The following is an 18,700-nucleotide window of genomic DNA, read 5'->3' on the forward strand; positions in this document are numbered from 1 at the left end:
GTAATTCTGATAGGCCTGCCTTTATATGTTACTTTCCTTTTTTCCCTTACTGCTTTTAAAATTCTTTCGTTGTTTAGTGCATTTGGTGTTTTATTATGTGACAAGAGGAATTTCTTTTCTGGTCCAGTCTATTCACACTAGGAAAACTTAGAACCACTGTACATCCAACTCCAGATCTCTAGTGTCGATGGTCTCTGTAAACATCTACATGCATGAACACATACCCACACGGAGACATAATTTATAAAAATAAAAACTAAAGTTTTAAAATAATTAGTACACTCAATATACCTTTATGGATGTTAACAAAACAAAAATATAGTATTTTTATCAACTTATTTCTTATATCACCACAAAAGACTGTGGCTTTTTTTTTTTTTAAAGATACATATAGGTTCTCAGCATCTGGAATACAGTCAGTAGCAGGAGAGGCTGTTCTGGGGCCCACCACTCCTTTCTAATTTTTGGGTCTCCAGGGTCTGAAATGTTGCCTGTCTTCCAAACTCCCAGGCACTCCTGTGTTCTATAGAGTAGACTTGAAGAACAACTTATGCAAGTGGAATCATTTAAGCTGTTTTGTAAGCTCATGACATGCATCTTTTTCCATGCCTAAGACACATATCAGGCTGGATACTATTTTGATATCAACCATGTCTACAATATTTCTATCACAGCAGTCATCAAATTCTACAAATATAGGTTTATTCTCCCTAATGACTGGTTGTTAAACATTTGCTAACACCTCACAATCTATAGGGTTCTGATCTGCAACAACAGATGAAGTGAGTTGTGTAACAAATGATCAAATGCAGGTTCTAGCAACAGATCTGCCTTTTTAGAGAATGGCTATAGAATGACTTAACAATAATGCCATGAAGGGGTGGGAGAATGAGTGAATGCATAACCATAATACAGTATTCAACACTATTCAGAGACTAAAAATATATTATAATTCTCAAACACAATACTAATTTGCTGCTTAGCAAAGCAACTTTCTTTTAACTAATAGTAACATAAATTTAAAATGTTATTGTTAATATGTTCTGATGAGTGCAAAAAGAAAGAAAGAAAGGAAGAGGATGAAAGAAAGAAAGAAAGAAAGAAAGAAAGAAAGAAAGAAAGAAAGAAAGAAGAAAGAAAGAAAAAGAGAGAGAGAGAAAGAAAGAAAGAAAGAAAGAAAGAAAGAAAGAAAGAAAGAAAGAAAGAAAGAAAGAGAAAGAGAGAGAGAAAACAGTTGGAAAACTGCATGGTTTTCTTATAACCGTTTTAAGTGCAGAAACTCAAGTAATACTCAGGTAATAGATGAGGGGAGTAAACCTAAATTATGTATTAATGGTAATAAATAAAATGCATGTTCCCACTTGAATGGGGCAAAGTTGAGTGGATTTATGGCTACTTTTGAGTCCTCAATTATAACATCCCCTTGGGGAGTGGTAGAAGGAGGTTTATCAATACTCAACATGACCCCAAAGGTGCATTGCACCTGGGCCTGGAGGGTGGTGAAGGTGATGGATTGCAAAATCAATGACAGCTCAGCCACTCCCACAGTGGAAGTGTTGGGTATCCATCAGGCTTCAACTGTAAAAGAATACATAGGTACAGCATTCTTAAAAATCAGCCACAGTGCATCTCATACTAGAAAAGAAATACCAACTTAAATGTTGATTCTTTTCTAGCCAGACATAGTCTCTTTTGGTCCTGTGATATAATACCCTCTTAACAAACAAAGACAATGAGATCACTCATTTTATAAACCTTTTAAAAGGTCCATATCAGTACTCTCTTCACTGTAAAATTATATAAATAGAATTCACTTTGGTGATAATTTTTATCAGGCTTTTATCAGATTAGACATTTAGACCATCTACTGAGAAAAAATCTTAATATGAATCTCACTCATAATTTGAAAATAGGATCCAGACCCAATTTGCAAAAGACATACTTAATACACATTTGTATAACCTCCAGGCCTTCATTGTGAAATTACTTTTTTTTGCATGTAATTTTTATTAGATGTACCAAGTTGTAGAATCCTCATATAAATTCACTTAAAATGTAACTATCCTTGAGTTATTTTGGAGAGCTGATGATAGCAGGTTAATGAGGATGCTTAATTACAAGCTTATTGTAGGTGAAGTAATTTTCATTTAAAAAGTGTTACATGAAAATCAGAAGCAAAGACATTCAAGGCAGGCATCTGACTTCAGGTCCACTTAGCCACGAGGTACTTGTGTCACCTTTGGAAATGAGGTGTTAAGCTCTTAAGAGTCTTAAGAGAACTAATAGAATATGTGTAATATTTGTAAACAGTACTTCACTGATCATATCAAATAATTGTTGTCATTATTTATATTTCTCTAATGAAGAAGAAACTATTACACCTGCTACTCATTTCAATAGAAGTTGGACAAGCTAAGCAAGCTAGATCTTTCAGTGATATCCTTGATGTTGACCCTGAATGTTCCAGGTTTCTTAATAAAATGTATCTTTGAGAAACTGTCTCTAAATATGTCTCTATGAGCTTTATCACCTAGTGCTATAACTGACAACAGGTCCTGATACATTAAATATGTCTCATTTATGCTTACATAACTTCCATTTATTGAACATCTACAATCAGATATTCATGTGAATCTCTGAACGTATACAGAAGTAAATAATATATGACCCCTACTTTAAAAGTAGCTTACAATTTAGATTGCATTAAAGATGTAAAACTCAAAAACAAATAAAACAGGGAACAAAAAAAATGATTGGAAATTAATCAAATTTAGCTGCTGATGAAATGAACTCTCTGGCTTCCCATCTGGCACACTGCATCAAGGAGCATAAAAAGTTAAAGGTCTCAAGCTACCCAATTTTACTGCACCAAACACTATCATTAGCAATGACATGTCTGAATTGATTGTTTAAAATCAATATGTGACCAAGTGCCCAATCCTCAGTATGGGCCTTTTCTTTGAAATTTTAAAGAGAAAAAAGTGCTTCTCTATTAATATTTATAATCTAATTAAGGCCAATGTTTATAGAACATCCATTTAAAACCACCTCAAGTTGCATATGATCTTGGAGGGAGCATCAATTAGATATGACCTTGGCTAAGTGCATCTACTTTGTTGTGTTTGTCTATACTTTAATACTTCAAAACTTAGCTTTTGGTAGCCTAAATAAGCTATATTTCAAAGAAGTTCTATTTTTTGTTGATCTTCTAGCATTGTCTTACAATCTGCATTATAAAATGACCTAAATTAATTTTTTCCTTAAGATTTGAGACTAGTTTGTTTGGATGGTGCTGTTGCTAAATGTGATGATGAGACTAATATCTGATATTTAACTTGGTTGTGCTATGCATGCTTGTAAAATTATTCCTTCTTGAATTGAAATTATCTGTAAGGGGGGAGGGGGTTAATACTTATAGCATTCACCAGAGAGAACCAATGTGTGCTTTCATAAAATAACAAAAATTTTTTTAAATAAAATATCTTCTTAAACATTTTTTAATTATTTTATTTATTTATATTCCAAATGTTCCCCCCTTGAGTTCTTCACCTCATCCCCCTTCCCTTTGCTTCCCCACCCACTCCTGCCTTGCCCCACTAGCATCCCCCTTCCCAAGGGCATCAAGTTTCTACAGGATTAAGAGCATTCTTTCCCACTGAGGTCAAACAAGCCAGTCCTCTGCTGGGGCCATGGGCCAGTCCATGTATGCTCTTTGGTTGGCAGCTTAACCTCTGGGAGCTCTGAGGGGTTCCGGTTAGTTGATACTGTGTTCGTCCTATGAGGTTGCAGTCGCCTTCAGCTCCTTTAGAATTCATAATAATTCAAATAATCAGAATTCAAATCCAAATAGTTCCCAATTTAGCCAAGTGCTAACAGTGAAACTCAACACATCTATTTGAAAAAGGGTCATTTTCTTTAATTTTTTATAATTGAAATTAAAATATGATTACCAAAAGCTTCATTTCTAGAATGCCTTCTTCTGACCTCTGATGCACTAAGAGTACTTGCATACACAAATTTACATGTAGGAAAAGCAGTCATATATGTAAAATAAATCTCTAAAAAGGTTTAATAGACTATGTTACATTATTACCTCCCTTCCCTTTCCTACCTCCAACCCTTCCCATGTATGAGTAGCCCCTTGCTCTCTTTCAAATTCATGTCCTCCATTTCTCTAATTGCTGACAAATTTTGCCACTCATCAATATATAAGTACAACATACTCAGAGTGGAAAACATTTCTTGTTATTTCAGACTGATTACTTGGTACTGTCTAACCAACTGTGAAGTTCTTCCCTTGGGAAGGTTTTTTATCTCCTGTTCTCGCCATTCTTTAGTTGCCTACAGTTCTTTTTATAGAGTTATGGCCCTGTGAGATTTCCCCCTTTCATATTAGCATATCTATTGACATAGTCCTTATTTAGATCATGGTCCTTAGAGGCACCATGTTGTTTAGATTTCATGAGTGTAGCTTTTTTTACATTATCTAAAATTGTTTTAATTTTGTTTTACAGGTGTTTTTATTAAATTATTTTATCCACTTATGTTTAATTGTTGTTGTTGTTATTATTATATTAATTTTTTTACAGTTCAGGTGTTATCCCCCTCCTGGTCTGCCCTCTAACTGTTCCTCATCCCATACTTCCTCCCCCATCTCCAAGAGGATGTCCCCACCCTGCACACACACACACACACACACACACACACACACACCTCCATCCCATCAGACCTCTCCACTCCCTGAGGCCTTAAGTCTCTTGAGAGTTAGGTGCATCTTCTCTCACTGAGACCAGACCAGGCAGTCCTCTGCTGTATATTTGTAGGAGGCCTCATATTAGCTGGTGTATACTGCCTGGTTTGGTGGCTCAGTGTCTGAGAGATCTCAGGGGTCCAGTTTATTTGAAACTCCTGGTCTTCCTATGGGTTCCCCCTCTTCCTCAGCTTCTTCTAGCTTTTCCCTAATTCAACCACAGGTGTCCCTGGCTTCTTTCCATTGATTGGGTGTAAGTATCTGCATCTAACTCTTTTGCTGCTTGCTGTGCTTTTTGGAGGGCAGCCATGCTAGGCTCCTGTAGCTTTACTATCATGTCTAGAAAAAAAACAATCACAAACTAAGTGTTCCCCTGGCTTATTATCTCTCTGCCTTCTCTTCTTCAGTGTTCTCTGGATCTTAAGTACAGTGTAATAGATGGATCAGTTGTTGCTGGGCATGAGAACATGACATGTCCTTTGCCTTTTGATGAGTTGTAGCTTTCTGTAATGGCCTACCTGTTGCAAAGAGAATTTTTTTTGATAAGGGGTGAAAGTTACACTTATCTGATTGTATAATGATAAATATTTAGAATGTACTTAGGCATCATGCTAGTATAAGAAAGTGGTAGTTATAGATCTCTGCTGTCGTCACTAGTCCTGGGTACTTTGCTAGGTTTCCAGTACCAGGCATTATTTCCGTCTTGTTGGAAGGATATGAAGTACAATTAGAGATCTGTTGGCTACCACTAAAATACATTTGCCCCTATTGTACCCTTAGGGTAATAGTAGCATGCTAGTTGTTGCTGCCTTAGAACCTTTGGGTCCTGTGTCCAAAATGAATGGTGGCAGAAGTTCACATTTAAGCATATTATATTGTGAGACTTGATTTAGGGAGTAAATCACCTTTGCTGATTTTAATATTGCTAGAGGTTGAGATAATTTAAAGTGTAGAAGAAAAATATTAATTGGCATGTCTAACTTATATTTACTTTATTTACTGTGTGTGTTTGTGAGTGTGTTTCTCTGTGCACATATGTATGTGCATGTGTGCCCCAGCAGGAGGCTAGAGAGAAACTTTCATGAGTTAGCTCTCAGTTTCCCAGGTCGTTGGGCTTGGGAAACAAGTATTTTTACCCATTTATCTATCTTTCAACCCATATCTTTTAAATTATATATGAGACAAGATATCAAAGATTTCTAAATATGAGAATTCATTTTTACGTGGTGTGTGTGTGTGTATGTGATATGTGGTGTTTGCAAGTGTGTACTCTTGTGTGTGCATCTATGCTTATGTAAGCTAAAGGTTAAAGACAATTATCTTTCGGCATTGCTCTCTAAGTCTCTCATTGAACCATCCATAGCTCACTGACTAAGCTGGGCTTCTTAGCCAGCATGCTCTCCTGGTCCAACTGGGTTCATTTCTTCAGCCTTGAGGTTACAGGGGCACGGTGTAACACCTAGTTCTTATGTAAGTACTGGGTGTTTGAATTCATGTCATTATACTTTCATGACAAGCACTTTGCTCCTGGAGCACTCTCCACAGCCACAGACATGGGAATTTTAACCACTATACCAAGAATTTAAAACGTTTCATATTTCTACAGAAGATTTAAACTGTCCTCAAATCAAAGGGTTTTTTTTGTTTTTGATCAACAAACAGTGGAGTATAATTAGATTCAGTGGTGAAAGCATGCAGAAATGTTTGTGCATTTTCTGTTAGTTTCTAGGCTGGACTTCCTTGCAAAATTTAAATATTAGTACCAGAAAATAGAAAAATCATTTTTGTACCCAGTGTTATGCATTCATATTGACAAATAATGTCTCTATAACACTCCTACATATGTCCATGTCTCAAGCCTTTTTCAATAATTTTAAAGCATCTTCCAGTATGGTAGGTCTTTAATGTCCACCATTTTTTTAACACAACTTCTGTTATGACATCTTTTGTATATGTACTGAATTATGAGAGTGTTCCTACCACACCAGTGAGCATGTACCCTGCTAACTTTTTAGCCCAGTATAACAACAAAGCTAATTATAGTGTAAACACAAGTTAAAACCATATGGCATCTATTAATGAATTGCACCAAACATCTTCTTTGTCTAGTAACATCCATCCCTTAATATTTCTGCTTCTAAACATGCTATGAATTTGAATCTGCTCAAAGATTTTTACAAGGAAAACATGATAACTTGTGTGTGTGTGTTAACAAATAAAGAAAAAATGTCATAAATCTCAAAGAGCAAAGCGTTATACATGAGAAGTTGGGGCGTGGAAAGGGAAGAAAGAAATGATGTAATTATATTACAATCTCAAAATTTATTTTGAAAGGAAAATGAGAAAAACACTGTCATGTTTTTAAATAAAACACTTTATTTAACTATTAATGCCAGCTCTCTTTGTGAACAAAGGTTTCTTCACATAATTTGTCTCAAGAGGCATCCCTCAAAAAAATACACAAGAAATGAAAGTATATTTTCAATTTATCGATTTTGAGAAAGTGCAGAGAGTGTATCAAGCTGGTTTGTCTGTATGCTTGACTCTGATTGGCACTAACACACTGTACCCCACTGCAGAAGCTCCAATCCTGGAGTCTCTGGAGGAGGAGAAGGCTTCGTTTTCATACCATCTGGAGTTATAGACTATCTCTTTGTATATAGAACTTTTACGCCCTGTGAAAATAAAACACATAAGTTATCATTTGTGATGGCCATAAACTGAGTCAATGCAGCTGCGTAATGAGTGTGCTCATTTCCAGATCTCTCTGTGGGAGAACAGTTTTATTTTGTAGCCAGTTCTTGAGAAATTAAAATTAATTGTATCTCCTTCAGAATATCCTTTAAAAGTCAATTTCCTTAATCTATGCTATGAATATCTTTCCCGAAGCTGGGTTTATTGAAGTTTGTATTTTAACTATGTTTCAAATAAAGTTGTTTCTCTTTCTTTCTCCTTCCAATGCAGTGTGGAGACAATCAATGATGGAAACTTCCACATTGTGGAGCTACTGACCCTGGATTCCAGTCTTTCCCTCTCTGTGGATGGAGGAAGCCCTAAAGTCATCACCAATTTGTCCAAACAGTCTACTCTGAATTTCGACTCTCCGCTTTATGTAGGAGGTGAACTTCCTTCCAAATTCAGTGGTCTTCCAACTCTGCTTCTCATTATAGATCAGATCTGAAGTTACTGGTACCTCTTGCCATGTTCGTTGACACTGATCTGTCACTGTAATTGGTCAACAAGCATAAAATAGAAAGAGATGGAAGTGCCTGCTAAGGGACTATTTGGTCATCCTGGGTCTAGGTCTAATTCAGTGTATCATTGGGTCAGTGAAGGACATTAGTTCTTGATTTATGACAGTCTAGCTAGGTAATTTTTATATAGTGTCATTAATTGTATATCTGTCTACCTACGGAAGCAGAAAATTGGTTAGAGATCAAGTTGGAAAATGGTAAAATAAGACTGAGAAAACAGCTCAGTATATAAAATGCTCAAGAACGTGAGATAAATACCCGGGCCCCATATAAAACAGCAGGCATTGTGCTATACGTACAATCTCAGTGCTGAGGAGGTCCACAAACACATCGCTAGAGCCACTGATCCCTGGGGATCTGTTTGTCTACCAAGCCTACTCCATGAGATCTAGGACAAGAAGAGAACCTGTTTCAAAAGAAAAAGTGCAAGTATCCTCAAAATGGACACCAGAAGTTGTTTACTAGCCTCTATATACACAGAGGCACGTGTGTTCATGCACCTAAACACATGCACACATGTGCATGCGTGTGTACACACATACACAATGATTAATCACGTATGGTGCAAAGTAGGGAGGAGTCTGCAACCCAGTTCTCTTAAGAAGACAAACCATATCAGTTCAGCCCAAGGTTGCCATACTGATATTTCTAATTCAATTCTACCAAAGCATATGGGACAGCTACTGTAGCCTAACAACCAATTTCATGAATGATTAGTGTCACAAAGCTGAAAAATAAATGTCCCCGAGGTCCCAGGATATGAAGCATGCAGGCTCATTTCCAAATCACTGATGAGTCTTTATAATTAAATTACTGCAGATTGACTGTACTCAGCAAAGTGGCTCACCTTACTGCTTCACAGGAATCACAAGTATGAGGATTATGAGACTCTTTTGTAATTAGGTCTTTGAAAACTTCTATACCATGTGTCCTAATTACATATCCCTCCTTCTACCTCTGCTAAATTCACCCTTTCCTAGCTACCTGTGTAGATTCCCAGCTAAATCTGTGTCTTGTTGTTTGTGATATTTTTATTGTTTATTGGGAAATTTCACATCTTGAACCCCCTACTACCCTCATTTCCCAATCCTCCCAAATGCCCACCCATCTATCCTTGGGACCTTTTTGTTTATTTTGTTTTGTTGTGTGTTTTTTTTCTTTTTCTTCTGTGTCTTTAAAAACAAAAACTAGCAAAACAACAACCACAAGAACAAGACCTGCCTATGCTGCCTATAATATAAATGTGTGGCCTTCTATCAGAGCTTGCTCAGCTTATGTGGAGAGTCACTCTTAAAACTTCCCTTTCCCAGTTGCTAACTATTGTCTATAGCTCCTAAGCTATGGGCGGGACTTTGCACCTCCTTTCTCTCCACTCTGGGGTTGGCTCTGGCTTAAGCTTTTATTTTCACCTATTCTCAAGTTAACAGAGTCGCCTTGTAGTGTGTAAAGCCAGTCCTGAATGTTAACAATGGCTTAAAGGGATGAGTTGTATTTGTTAAGCATCTTATATAACATAGTGCTTCCTTTTTCTCCCAATAATCTTTTTATTTATGTGGCACTGCTTTTAGCAGCTTAACCTTTTATCTTCAGAGAAAACTGAAGTAAAACTAGAAGGTAAACATTATTTCTCTATTTCACACTCCCAAAGGGACAGCCTCAAGAAGTTTATAACTCTTTACCAAGTGTGGAAACCTAAATTGTGGTAGGCATGTCATCTAAGTCCCGGTCTTTCTACTCCAAAGCTACCTATATTGCCATTTAACTTTTTAACAAAGATCAGAAAACAAAATGGCTTAAGCAATGTGACTTTTCTTTACTTCTGAATTTGTCCTTAACTTGAATTTATGGTGCTCTTATTTGAAAATATTTCAGTCAATCTTTTAGGTTCTTTTTATAATATGGTACTCAATTTAAAAATCCAGATAAAATCATTTAAGATGGAACATTATTTTTAAAAAGGAGGGAAAACATTTAAACTCCCAAATCAAAAGTGCTAATCCTTCTGAGGCTAGAGGTTTTGGAAGAATCCTGAAGCACCTCTGAAAAGTCAACCCTATGGGAAACCAGGTCTCAGCCATAACTCCCAGACAATGCACTGAGCCCAGTGGCCTTCCTTCCCAGATTGTGGTCTCTGGGGTGATTGAGATTTTAAAATACAAGGAGCCCATAAGACCACAGCCTGACTGTCACATGGCAGAGGCCAAAGGAACTGAGTCAACAAAAGGTTAAGTCTAGTTAAAACCGGAGCTGTCCCCAAGGAGAGCTGTACTAGACATCCTAGACCTTGGTTCATTGCAGAAGCTTTCTCTGGAAAAATGCAAACTTGTGGTGCAGCTACATGTGCTCCTGCATTGTTGACTATTCATCATCTTGTTTTTACATAACACAAACCAGAAAAATCGTCCTGGTTTTCCATATAACAGTTCAACCAGAACACTAATTGCTTAACTGTCAGAGGGAAGTAAAACACAGATATAGTTGTCTAGGCACATTTTACAATAATAGTGTCACCTTTGGGCAAAAGATTTTAAAGACACTCTACCCGTTACACTCATTTTAAAACATAGACTATTAAAGGCTTTAAAAAAAATCTACTTACTAAGTTATTTACTGAGTGGTGAATTAATTTACTTCCAACTAAAGTCCATGAAAGTCATAAAAAACAAAATCATGGATTACCATATATGGCAAGGCAATATTCATCTGTACTCTAAGCACTCAGGAGGCTGAAGCAATGGTATTTATGATTCCAGGACATCTTCGGCTGTGCAGCAAATTAGTGTTTCAAAGGAAAATAATACGGATCTGCTTCTGTTTATCAGCTAAGAACTAGCACTTGAACCAAACATATAAAGATCTGACCCATAATAGTTCTTGGTTAGAGAGACAATTCAGGCTAGAACATGTGCTTGGTACATAAGGAGGTGTTTGGGTCAATTCCTAGGTCCAAAAACTAATCAAGAAAAGTTCTTGATTTTATGTGCTATTGAAAGTTGAGTCTGTGCATGCTATGTTGTTTTATGCATGTTTTTACCATCAAAACTGCACTCTCTGTAGTTGTAGGCTTTGGGACTCAATGACACAAGTCCATTCATTGCTTCTCAGTGCTGAGGAATTTTGCCAATCTCGATTTAGTCTCAATGTGTGCTCATATAAACATCGTACTTCCAACAAAATTGAACCATTAAAATAGCTTTTGAAGAAGCTCGTTTTTAACTGTTTTAAGAAATGACCCAAAAGGAAGGTCATTAAATTCCACATGTTTATGATGGATGAACATGATTTAAGAAGACTTAGACTTACTCCAGAGGAAAGAATTTCCTGTCCCTGGTATTCCACTGGAGATGGTCAGTTATGTGCCTTGATCTTGATGTAGTAACACATTCTCCAAGACCAGACATATGCCAAGTAAATACCTTTATTGATAAAACTTTAAAATTAAAGACAATCTGGTATCTCTTCTAGAGTGACCAAGGGGCCTCCTGCATCAGAGTCACCAGTGTTACATGTTGGCATTTAGAATTCTACACTTCTCTTCCACATATAATCAGTATCTCAGGATGAGGAGACATGGGAAATGTTCTTTTAACATATATTTTTGATAGGACTTATGTATGAGAAGCTGATAAGTAACTAATCTGGTCTATCTTCTTGTGGTAAGAGATAAGGCAACTAAGACCTAGAGCAGGAAAGTGACTGGCCAGGATATACTCTGTTAGTAACTTTTCTCAGTGCAGTGATAATAAACAGATAGACAAACAACACTGAGGGAGGAAGGGTCAACTCTATCTTATGGTTTGAAAGCACAATCTATCTTAAAAGGGAAGTGGTGAAGGCCCGAGTCAGCTGCTCACATTGTATCAGTCAGTAAGCAGAGAGAGGCATTGAGCCTAAGATCCAAGCCCAGAATACTGGAACACCTACGTTCATGATATATCTTTCTGGTTGTCTTGAACCATCTGAATAGGGCTTGAGGTGTGTTTGCCTGTGAAGGATTATTTAGCCTTTGGTTGTGAGGGTGAGGAATGACATTGATTAAGTTAAGTGATGTGGGAAGACCCATTATACTAAGAGTGGCACCATTCCCTGGATGGAGATCCAGGACTCTAACATGAATAAGGTGAGCTGAGCACCAGCTTTCCTTCCTCTCAGCTTTCGGATTGTGCCTGTAATGTGACCAGCTGCTTCAATTTCCTGTGCTCTTAACTGTGTTGCCACGATGAATACTCTTGAATTGGATGTTGAAATAACCCTTTCTGCCTTGACTTCCTTTGGTTGGGGTATTTTATAACAGTGTCAGGAAAAGAAAGTCAGATCCACGATAACTCTAAATCATGTCAACTTGATAATGGAGTTTATCCAGGAAACACTCAACCAGTATTAGACTTGACCTGTAGACTAGTGACCTTGTATCCTACATGCCTGATTTGGAGCTTATTAAGACTCCCAATGGAGATCTTTGCCTAGGAAAGAGAATGGTGGTACTAAGCAAGGGCCATAGAAGGCAACGTTCCTCTAGAAAGTGAAGCCCAGCCTATAGCCAGTGAAGTCTGCCCAGACTATAAGCTCAAGCAGTAGCTCCGAGAGTGAGCACAGTTAAAGCATGAGCACTAGGGGAGTGGGGGTAGAAAGGGTGTAAGTCATTGGCTCAGAGGCTTCCAGCTCTTTGCCTTCTCCTCACCCAATGTCCTGTTAGGTCCTCTGTGTAAAGTGCTGTCAGGGAATTATTTTAGGATCTGGATCGGGCCATGGAAATATTACTCAGCTTTGCCAAAATAGCAGTTACCCAATAATAGTCACTTCTGGAATACATATGCCCCAAGACTGCAAATACTGTTTGTGATGGAACTTATTCTATGTTTTATTTTTTTTTAATTTTCTAACATGAAAGCTTTTATATTAGTAACAAGAAAATAACATGGCAGGAATTAGGTGCTATCCCGATAAGAAGCAAAAATGAACTTGAGGTGATGAGTTCATTGCTAAGTTAGAATTTGGCAGGGGTGTAGTCGGTTACTGCGAGCCCCAGCTCTGACTCTCAGAGTCTTGGTGGACTGATCCTGGGTTCCAGCAGGTTCTGCAGTCAGAAGAATGCTGGCATGAAACCTTTGACTCACGCTTTTTAGGACTTGTCCTTTAATTTAATTAGAGAAAGAATTAATCAGAGAACCACAAACTATGGCTTCCCAATGCTCACGGTGTCTGGTATAGACCCCTAGAGAATGGAACAGTAGCATTGGCCTCTAGTTTTTAACTTTGAGTAGACCTTCTTGAAGATTATATATTGCATATATATTGAAGTTTTCTTGCAAACAAGTTTACACATTAAAAACTGACCACCGGTAAACTAGATTTATTTTAGTTGAAAGTTACAATAATCTACTACATCGCAAGATGCCCAAGTCTTCTGTACCTTATCTGAGCACATATATCCCAATTTAATAGAGATGGGTTGATGAATCTTAATATTTCTCAGTAGCAAATGACTGAGGAGCACATCCAGTCTCTTAACTGAAGTGCTGTTTCTTCCTAGGCATGCCTGGGAAAAATAACGTGGCATCCCTGCGCCAGGCCCCTGGGCAAAACGGCACCAGCTTCCATGGCTGTATCCGGAACCTTTACATTAACAGTGAGCTGCAGGACTTCCGGAAAGTGCCCATGCAAACCGGAATTCTGCCTGGCTGTGAACCATGCCACAAGAAAGTATGTGCCCATGGCACATGCCAGCCCAGCAGCCAATCAGGCTTCACCTGCGAATGTGAGGAAGGGTGGATGGGGCCCCTCTGTGACCAGAGAACCAATGATCCCTGCCTCGGAAACAAGTGAGTTCCAGTTGCTTGCTACTGAGTACATATGCTAAATTCTCAAAGAGAAGAAGGCAGGAGTTGGGTGGGATGGGAGGTGAAGGAGAAATCAACACATTCGCGTTCTGTTCTCTGTATTCGGACATTAGTTTGCCTCTAACCACCACACCTTCCGACATCCTCTGTCAATGGTGTTTACATTCCTATTTCTCCTTCCCTGAAGATGTGTACATGGGACCTGCTTGCCCATCAATGCCTTCTCCTATAGCTGTAAGTGCCTGGAGGGCCATGGCGGTGTGCTCTGTGATGAAGAAGAAGATCTCTTTAACCCCTGCCAGATGATCAAGTGCAAGCATGGGAAGTGCAGGCTCTCTGGACTCGGGCAGCCCTACTGTGAATGCAGCAGTGGATTCACAGGGGACAGCTGTGATAGAGGTAAGCCGGGTACCTCCTCCTCTGCACAGAACAGAGGGGCCAGCTTATCCCTGGTGAAAGAGATAGGTAGAGCGAGGAAACGTGGACTTTGTGTGGCTGGTCGCTACTATTGCTGACTTTCAAGTGTTATGCAAAAACTGATGTGCAAGGCACTAAATTCCCCACCATAAGGTTTTCCATGGCCATCAGATATCTTACCAGAACTTGATTTGCTGTGGAAAGTCTCCTTTTCCCTTCTTCGGAGAACAGTTACCCAATTCACCATAAGCATCTATCTGGTACCTTGACCCACATGTATTATTAATCTAACTTTGGGCACAGAGACACCATGGAGGTGGTAAATCTGCTCTCGTTTGAGTACAAAATCATCTTTGGTCTTAGAATGGACTGATTTATCACAGTAAATGATGCAGGTGAAAGGGATAGAAATAGCCTGAGTTTTCAGACCACCTCTCCCTGCTTTGTTTCCAAGATCAAACCTTGCCTGGGCCTCCAGCTGGCACTGGCTTTGGTGCATCAGACAAATAAGATGAACGTGCCTGCGGAAGCTTTTAACAGATGTCTCTTTTTTGAACTACTTCATGCTAGCCTAATTTATGAAGTTAGTGGAATGTTACTTGTATTAAGTAACATATTGGATAATATTAAATTCCAGGTCTAATAAATTAAATTGCATTCTCTCCGAAACTGCTCCCCATGGTAAACAAAACCAGCTGTTAGTCCTGTAAAAACCAGAAGATATGTATTATTTCTCCTTTTTTGTAATAAAGGAAAAGATTTAGGAATCCAATTTTCTTGTCAGAACAAACATGTTGTATTTATTGTCTATATATATACCATTCACTCTGGTTGAAATAGGGACCTAAAAGATACATTTTTCAAGGAAGAGTGGGTCATGCCATCAGCCCATAGCATGTACCACAAGCATCACAATAAAAATAGCAGCTTACAAATCTGGAAGGAAGGACAGCAACCACAGAATGGAGATCTTGACTTTCAGTTACTCTACCGAACTTACAGTGTTTATCCTTTAAAAATGCTCTTTTGTCTTTTTTTGTTTTTTGTTTTTTTTTTGTTTTTGTTTTTGTTTTTGTTTTTTCCTAGAAATTTCTTGTCGAGGGGAACGGATAAGGGATTATTACCAGAAGCAGCAGGGTTACGCTGCCTGTCAAACAACTAAGAAAGTATCTCGCTTGGAATGCAGAGGCGGGTGTACTGGAGGGCAGTGCTGTGGACCTCTGAGAAGCAAGAGACGGAAATACTCGTTCGAATGCACGGATGGATCCTCATTTGTGGACGAGGTTGAGAAAGTGGTGAAGTGCGGCTGCACGAGATGTAACTCCTAAGCGCGTGGCTCTAGAAGCTTCTGGCTTCGGCGAAGGTTGTACACTTCTTGACCATGTTGGACTAATTCATGCTTCATAATGGAAATATTTGAAATATATTGTAAAATACAGAACAGACTTATTTTTATTATGATAATGAAGACTTGTCTGCATTTGAAAAAAAATAATAAAAGACACGCTTGTACTAAAGCTTCCCCTACACTGGAGAAGTGTGAAGAAAAGCCACACTTGGAGGCATTAGTGCAGCGGTGGGGGACCATTGCAACACCGAGCCATCGTTGGAACATGCTAATACTAGCAGAAGCACATATACGAGAGCCTGACATGGAACTGTATGCTCATATGTGCTTACCCTGAGCATCAAACCCATGACCCGCTTCGGTTCCCGAGGACACATCGAGCACAAGTGTGTGAATGAGCCTGTGAGGTAGATGAATGGAAATCCAGAATCTGTAGATAAATCCAAGGGATGAGATATATTTTGTGCAAGATCTAAGGTGTCCTGACATCTGGGTTTCATTCCGAGAGAAATGGGTGTGGAGTGCTGCGATGTATTTTATTGTTTTTGGCAACAACAGCACATAAGCAGAAACAGCACACGAAGGTGTTTAGCTACCAGTTTCCAGTATTAAATTTTTTTGTAATATAAATGACAAAGGAGATGATAAAGAACCAATAGATTATTGATAAATAAAAAATTAGTAATAATATGAATTTTTGTTTTTATGGTTCTAAATAGCCCTATACAGTATTCATTTTCAATGAGGAATATTTATTGTATTAAAGTACATTTTACTTAACGATTTAGATCATCATTTTGGACTGTTTCTCAATGCTTTAATATATATTAATTTATAATTATCCTGATATTTTTGTACATTTTCAAACTTTAAAAAAAAATCAGGATTTTTTTGGCAATAGTACTAACATAGGATGTTATTTTGTTATCTCGAGATAAGTATATGTTGTTCTGTTGGCTGACCTTGACGTCTGACCACTGATATCACTGAACTGTGGCCGCCTTCAGGACACTTGCAGAGGGCTTGCAAAGTCTCAGAATAGAAACAGCAACTGCATCCATCTGCCACATGTCCTCCCAAGAAGAGGGAACTTATCTGTAGCTATGGCCAGTAAGAAGTAGATGTTTTACAAATTAATTAACAAACATTTCCCTGCCATGCTTTGGGGGAAGGGTGGGAGAAGAAAGACTGTTATGTCAAAAATTGTAATTTCTCTCCAGACAATAAAACTCCTTCATTACCTTACTGCCCCCACGTGAACCTGTCTGCTGCTAAATTACAATGTAGAGTTGATAATGATTTATAGTAAACTGTGCTCTTCCTTCAGTAAAACCCCAGGGTGCCCTGGGAAGATGCAGATGTTTCTTGAAAAAAAATAAAAAAGTAAAACACTTTTAACAATGAAAATTAGATGTACATGTATAATTCGGGATGCTTTGTCTTTCTCCAGACTAATATCAGTTACACTACTGTTTGTAAATTAAAAGATATCTACTTCATTAACAGTTTGGCCGTTTTCTTAGAAATTGCAGGTGTTCCCTTATGAACTTGACATAGTGACATGAAATGAACAGGAAAGGCAACCTATACCTTTAAGTTACCAGAAATTGCTTTGAAATTAATATACTGTCCCATCTAGAGGCCTCATAGAATAGATAGATAGAATAACCTATTCTTTGCTAGGACAAATGCATATTAAATAAAACTATCCCACTAAAAAGAAGTCTAAGATCAAATAGAGATAACACGGAGAGTTTTCTGAGTCTCACTGCCTGAGCTTGAACCAGCAATCCAGAACTGGCAACCATTCAGGTCAAGGAAGTGCCATCGTCAGGGCTGAAGATTAATACTTGGCTTCCACAGTATAAGTGATTGTTCTCTTTTTAAGAAAATCATGCATACACACATACACATACACAGATACATGCACTACCATCCAAGTATGAACATACAATCATTTATTCATTCTTGTTTAAAATGACTTCAGTTGTATTACATAAATATTAAATACCCATGCTAAAACATTCACTCATGACTTCCTACGGGTTGCTTCTTTTAACAGAGGTATTGAATCATTTATTAAGCAAAGACTCATCCGCCAATTCTCCAAGATTTCCACTTGATATCCCTGATAAACACTAATCTTAGTGGCTAGTGTTTGCACATTGCTTATTGCACAGCAAGAGCTATGCTATAGGTTTTATAGGTAAAGTCTCTATCTCTGTAAATGAATGGAATTCCTCTGTCTCCTAGTTTAATCAGGTATCCAAGGCTGGAAATTTAAAGTGCAGTATCAGGCAGTTTATCCCTCTGTATTTGCTGATAAAATACACAGCAGTTAAGTCACAAATTGACTCTACTTGGTGATTACTAAGCCTTGAAACCTTATTTTCAGGACTATTGATCTTGAATATTTAGGTAATCTTACTACAGATTGGACTTTTTGCTTTGGTTTTAAAGAAAAAAAAAGACATCGTAATGGTTTTTGCATGACAAATTTTTATTCTTCCTGATTATAAAGTCACAAAATAAAGTTCTATTTCTCTGGCATTTGAGCAGAGTTAATTTTGCAGGGGTCACACTTGATTTGTCTTCCAGTCATGAGCTTTTAATGGAGAAAAAAATCTCACAGCCAGAAAATTATTAGCAAATCACATAAATTAAAGGCAATTTTTCATGTTAAAAACTGCTTTTCATTTATAAGCCCTTGACATAGCACTCTTTTAAATACAAAAAGCATTCTAGAGCTTTTGTGACAGAATTTGATTTTTAAAAATAACAAAACTTAAAGTATTACATACAATAATGTGCATTTGAAATCTGAAAGATAAAATTCTTAAGCTCCGTGGCCAATTACTTTTAATCCCCACATAAGTGAAACTGCATCAGGAAACTGGACATGCAATCAATTGAAGAGTGTGATCACTAAATAACCAGCTCAATCTTTGAAACTTGCTCTGCCCACAGATTGAAATTGTTTCTCTGAAACCCTTGCTTTGGAATTACCCAGAGCATTTTCTTTTATGGATGATATGCTTTGTCAGCAACATTTCCTTCAGGAGAAATGATTAAAAGACTTGAAATCAATTCA

At 37.8% G+C, this 18,700-nt stretch overlaps 1 protein-coding gene across 7 annotated transcripts in view; it reads left to right on the forward strand.

The window, feature by feature from the left end:
• The window catches only part of Slit2 (slit guidance ligand 2), a 331,000-nt gene extending 312,841 nt beyond the window's left edge, over positions 1-18,159 (forward strand). For all 7 annotated transcript variants that reach the window (XM_031342214.1, XM_031342213.1, XM_031342216.1 and 4 more), the window contains 4 exons: positions 7,715-7,869; positions 13,538-13,826; positions 14,032-14,243; positions 15,348-18,159. In XM_031342214.1, the coding sequence (XP_031198074.1) occupies positions 7,715-7,869; positions 13,538-13,826; positions 14,032-14,243; positions 15,348-15,589 (898 nt within the window). In that variant the 3' untranslated portion in view covers positions 15,590-18,159. The remainder of the gene's footprint in view (positions 1-7,714; positions 7,870-13,537; positions 13,827-14,031; positions 14,244-15,347) is intronic.
• Positions 18,160-18,700: the final 541 nt, after the last annotated feature.

The sequence above is a fragment of the Mastomys coucha genome, unplaced genomic scaffold (genome assembly GCF_008632895.1).
Source record: "Mastomys coucha isolate ucsf_1 unplaced genomic scaffold, UCSF_Mcou_1 pScaffold22, whole genome shotgun sequence".
Classification (NCBI taxonomy): domain Eukaryota; kingdom Metazoa; phylum Chordata; class Mammalia; order Rodentia; family Muridae; genus Mastomys; species Mastomys coucha.